Raw genomic sequence first — 5,661 nt, forward strand, 5'->3', positions numbered from 1 at the left:
CTTCAAAATCTTACATTTTCTTTCCTACAGTTTAGGGTTTTTGTCCCTCCCCTTTTCTGATGTAGGAACTAGTTGATTTCTCTCTCTCTCCCCCTTTTTAGATGCTTTTTTGATGTCTTCTCCTATTGTGAATCATTTTCAGAGACACCAAAGAGGTGCCAAAAAAAGGAAGGAAGAATGAAGTCGGTTGGTTCTGATGCCAAACAAGGGAAGGAGAAACATTAGGGAGAAATAAATAATATTTTATTATTTTTAATATGTTATTAGTTAAATGACAATTTTATCATTGTAGTTGACTATTTTTGTTAATTTTAACAGCTAATGGGCGAGAGTTTGGACTTTCAATAATTAGTAGGTGGGAGATGGATTTGCATCAAAACTTGGTTAGGAAAGTCATTTGGCCCTAATTAATTAATAAATTTAAGGTCAAATTGAAGTATCCACCACATTATGGTAAGCCTTCTATATTAATTACATTTTGGAGAGTGAAAATTAACTAGATATGTAACTATGTAAATGATATTTATTTTCATATTTTTACAATATCATTTTCATTTCTGACTCACGGTTTTTTTTTTTTTTCCAAACCAACATACAATTAAATGTAATAAAATTGGACTTAATGATTAGGTTTGGACCAACCCCACACAACCTTCCTTCGATCTCTCTCCTATTTGATGCGGTTGACTTCTATTTTCAGCTTGGTGACATTTATGGCCTCTTCATACACAATGGTTTGGTCGACGACATAAATGGGTAGCAATTTTGGGGATTGATAATGGTTGGGGGTTCTTGACACCATGGCTTGCGGATGGATTCTAAGAGGAATCAAATAAGGAAGAAATCTGCCCAGATGGAGAAGCAAATCGAAATCATGGCTGCACTATAACTTCTCTAATTCTGAAATTGATCAAATTTATGTCGGTTGATTTTGGTGGTGGAAATCAATGGAAATGAATTCAACAGTTTCATGGGCGGTGATTAGGGCAACTCTTTCTGTAAGGGAAGGTTTAGATCCTCGATAAAAATTTCAAATTTAAAGGGCAAAAAATCGTAGTTCCATCAAAATTGGGAGGGGACGCATCACTCGGCCAAACTTGAAACTCCTAAGGGAACTAATACCATTTAAATGATAAATTATTTAAAATTATATAATATGAAAATCAAGTACTTTTTTCCTTCTATATATGCATTCACTTTTTTTGTGTAAATGGTCGTAATTAATAATAAAAAAAATTCATGGTTTTCGATGAATAAAATACATCTAAAATTTATTATTCAGTGTAACGGTTGGCAATTTCCTTAATTTTCTGTTTTCAAAATACTATATTTTGGAAATGACAATAACCATGCATGCTCTAGAATTGCAAAATTTTGAAACATATTTTTTTAAATATGTTTATTTTAAAAATACCAACAATTCCTAAAAATTATTGATTTTATTTAGCTTAGTGGGAGGTCTACGTCATCCACTTACAAATAAAAATTATTAAACTTGATCTTGAGAAAAGAGAAACTTTGATAGATTTTCTTAGATAATTATGCCCTACAAATATCTCTTTTTATTTAATTTTTCTGTTTGCTTCCTTTTCATTTTGCTTTAACTGAATAATTTTTTTAATCGTTTATATGATTTAAATTGTTTGTTTAAAAACTATTTCATAAATTTAAAGTAATATAAAATTACACTAAACTCTTGGGTTATGCAAACCTTCGCAGTTGTTTAACCAAACGAATAATGCTACATTCATATGATTTTGAATACCTAATTAAATATTTAAATAATATGTTATCATTTGTCTTTTTTGTTAATCAAGAAATTTTATCAGTACTGATTAGACGAATAAACTTCAAAACACAATAACCTGATTCATATTCACTGTATTAGACAAGTGATGGTTTCATAAGCGCAATAGAAACTTAAATTTTCTCCTTGAAAATTTTAATATTCCATCAGTTTTATTAACTCCGAGTCCATCTCTTGTAGTGCTAACAATACTAATATTGCTTTCTCTTCTAAAACTCTTGATAATTTTATAATACATTCGGATCATAATCAGACGGTAAATTGAAATGTATATTTCATTTGGAACCACTTTCTAAGTAAAAACCTTCTTAAATTTGGAAGAACGTGGAAGGTTGCTGCACAACTGAGCCTGCAAAAAGCTACCCAGGAAGGAGAATGCTTAACATTCTACAGCAACCAAAATAATTTCTATAGAAGTAAACAAATTTCTCTCTGTGTAAACAATCCACGGTATGGACAGAATAGTGAACCTAGAGCACACTATAAACTTGAACATGGCTCAGATTCAGTTGAAAAAGCTTACGAATTCATAATCAGCAGTAGCCAATCTTGTTCTTTGCAGTTTCAAATCTCACCAGTTCCAAGGGGCTTCCCCAAGGTATCGCCTGTAGCCCAAGCTTGATGGTCTTTAACTAGCTAAAATGACAATGAATGAAAAATGCATCAGGATAAAAAACATTTGTTTCATATAATTAAATAAATATATTCTACACTTCTGGCGTACTGCAGTTCTATATTAGTTGGTCAACCTGGATGAATGAATTTTACATTAACTCATGAAGTTTTCAAAATTTTCCCAATTTGATTATCTCTGTGCATGCAAAGCTTTAAGTAGTATGATAATTTTCAAGGAGTAAAATGAACCTATAATGAGAGCATTGACTCACAGTTTCACATGATAGTTTCGGTCAGAAATTCTGGTCCTATTTTCCCAAATCAATTACAGATAAAAATGCATCATCTCATCTACTTGGAATTTCGCACAGAAATAATTAGGATAATTCAGTTTATCTTTAAAATTTTTTCATGAATGTCAGCCCACAACAAAATCAAGAGCATATGATGAAATATAACTGAAATTCATATTACTAAAGAGGTTACTAGAAAGCACTATGTTTATCTTTTGATTCAGTTTAAACAAAATGCAACTCATAATTCCACAAACCTGAACCATAAAGCGAGGAAGCATAAGTTTAAGTATTTGCTCTAGATTTTGCGTCCCAGTTGATTCTATAGTTTCCACTGGAAGTGCTCTGAATGCAAAAGGGATCTCAATGCTAACCTAAATCAGAGATATAGAAGCCAAAGATAATATTCAGAACATATGGTCATTCACTAATTGTTACGGTACAACTAACACGGATCAAAATGCAAGCTCTAGATGTACCTCAATAATTGCATCTGAAGTTAGTAGTTGTATTGCTGCTATCGCATGATATTCTGTTTAACATAGAAGCTGAATTGCCACACCAAGTTAGAGTAAAAGAATTTATGGACTCAACCCAATCATCGTCTTGCTCCAAAAAAGAAACTCATTATATTGTGATTTTGCAGTGTTATGAAAGAAAATCAATGCCATTGATCACACACTACCAGGATACACCTTTATTTTCTGTCCAATAAAAGGATACAGTTATCATGGAACTGAAATGTCATCTAGACCAAAGCTAAAGCCAATCATATGAATTAGATGGCCATTGAATGTGATATGTCTCAACTAATTTGAATAATATTCATTCTAAAGACTTCATTGTGGTTGTTAAACCCTTCTAATACTAAAAGACATTCCATCTATGAATGATTCCTGTTCTTTTTAAGAGAGCTATGGCTACAAAACTAGTAACCATAAACAGAAAACTTCTAACCAACTTGTTTCTTCCAAAGTGATATAGGAAAGTTAAATATATGAAGAATTCCCCAAATTGAAGAAATGAGAAAATTTCAGCATAACTTTTGATTTACCTTTGATTTTAACTCATATTCTGGTCAAATATATCAAACCAATTTCAATCATCGTGTCAAATTATCCCATTGAAGAATTTCAAGTTACATTTTTGTAAGTTTTTATATCACCATATCTATTAGTTATCATGACAACTCAAAAACGAAGGCACCAAAAGTATTCCACTTGATCCTTTTAATATGTAAGACCCATGTTTTGCTTACCATCAAACTTGTCATTCGGCGCTACCACAATTGGTGAGCCCTCCAACTGGCAACAATACAATAGATAAATATCATGAAATGATATCCAAATAACTACCCTTAACAGCCTCAATGTAACAAGTTTATGATATAAAGACTCTTATTGTCAATACAATTGACTTGAAACCAAATCCCTCTCATCCCAAAGGAAAGCTCTGGATTTATAAAATGAAGAACAGTGTGATTGCAATTGCTCTCCAGTTAAAATCCTAACGTACATATTGGGATAAAATTATCAACTTCCCTGACAATAATAATTTACACCAAATACATATGCTCTCCTAGCCATTAGTTGCTACTAGCACTCCTAGTTAAAATTTCTTCATAAACCTTCCTGAAGTAAACTTTCTAAACAAACAAACCTAAAATTGAAGGAGTTGTATGAAAAAGATGTTTAACAAAAACAACATGTCAATCCAATCCACAAATTTTTGGCAAACAGAAATCAACATAAACTAAAGAAAATAGTGTAAAATTAAAAGAGTAAGCAAGGTGTAGACACAAACCTTGCAGAACAAGAGGTTAATGCAGCAACCATTGGGCAGTTCTTCAACTCTAACAAGCAAAACAAGGCAAACTTCAAACGCAAGGAACTTCAGCCTATAGACATAACATTTGAAAGTGTTATCATCCACTCTCTCTATTCTCTCCGCATCCAACACCGAGTACTGACTCGCCGGCAAGCTCATATACTCCACTGCACCCAACCCATAAATATACATATGTGAAAACTTCAATAAAGTTCCATTCTGCCCCTCAAAAGTTCAATTCAACTGCAAACAGATCCCTGGTTTCCTAGTTCATTGGACCATAAAGCAAATTCAGCAGTTATTATTTCATTTTATTATCGTTGCATGAGCTCTAAGCGTTGCATTACTCTAAGAAATAAATTAAGTACATGCCTTTTGAAGTTTTGAAAAATAATCACAAACATCCTAGTGTTGCCAGCTGCTAAGGTTTTCCTTTGACTATTTAATAAATCCAAGGGTCTTTCTATTAGTAAGCCAACTATTACGGAATGAAATGATATTTACCAACAAAACAACATTCCATAAACAAAAACAACAGTTAACTCATGAATTCCAAATTGCTAACATTAAGGCCGCTGGAGCTGGAGAACCGTAACGGACTCTTTGCGCCGGGCAACGAAACGAGCTTTCGAGTATGAGATTGCGGCCGAAACGCGAAACGGCGACCTTTTGTGGTGGTCGTTGAACTGAACAATTTTGAGGCTAAGAGAGTTTGAAGTTGTAGGGGTCTTACTGTAAGGAAACGAAACTGGTCGTGACCTTATACAAGATGAGGAAGAGCTCAGTGCCGCCATTATAATTTGTTTTCAAAGCGTTTCTGTTCGTTTTCAGTTTTTTTTTTCTTTTTTTAAATCTAAGCGCTTAACAAAACAAACCGGAATGGTTGTCGGCGTGTTGCTCGAGGAAGACGAAAGGCCTTGAGTTGGGCTGTTTTGGCCCGGCTCAGATCCAGCCCTGTGGTCTAGTAACTAGATGGGCTGTCCCAGATTATTGGGCTACAAGTGTTGTGATTAGACCCATAAATATAGTGACACAGCAAGCCGGCAAAAATGGGCTTTTACAGATATTGGACCCTGTTTATCGATTTGACAAAAAAGGAACGCACAACGTTGTTTTAAT

The 5,661-nt window shown here is 33.4% G+C and overlaps 1 protein-coding gene across 1 annotated transcript; it reads right to left on the reverse strand.

Annotated features, from left to right (window-relative positions):
* Nucleotides 1-1,995: 1,995 nt before the first annotated feature.
* On the reverse strand, nt 1,996-5,407 carry LOC123192625 (uncharacterized protein SYNPCC7002_A1590). The gene is given in 7 exon segments (XM_044605251.1): nt 1,996-2,443; nt 2,973-3,089; nt 3,195-3,225; nt 3,227-3,263; nt 3,974-4,019; nt 4,519-4,709; nt 5,108-5,407. Coding segments are annotated over 7 exon segments (723 nt in total). The 5' UTR covers nt 5,337-5,407; the 3' UTR covers nt 1,996-2,371.
* Nucleotides 5,408-5,661: the final 254 nt, after the last annotated feature.

This window comes from Mangifera indica, chromosome 12 (genome assembly GCF_011075055.1).
Source record: "Mangifera indica cultivar Alphonso chromosome 12, CATAS_Mindica_2.1, whole genome shotgun sequence".
Lineage (NCBI taxonomy): Eukaryota > Viridiplantae > Streptophyta > Magnoliopsida > Sapindales > Anacardiaceae > Mangifera > Mangifera indica.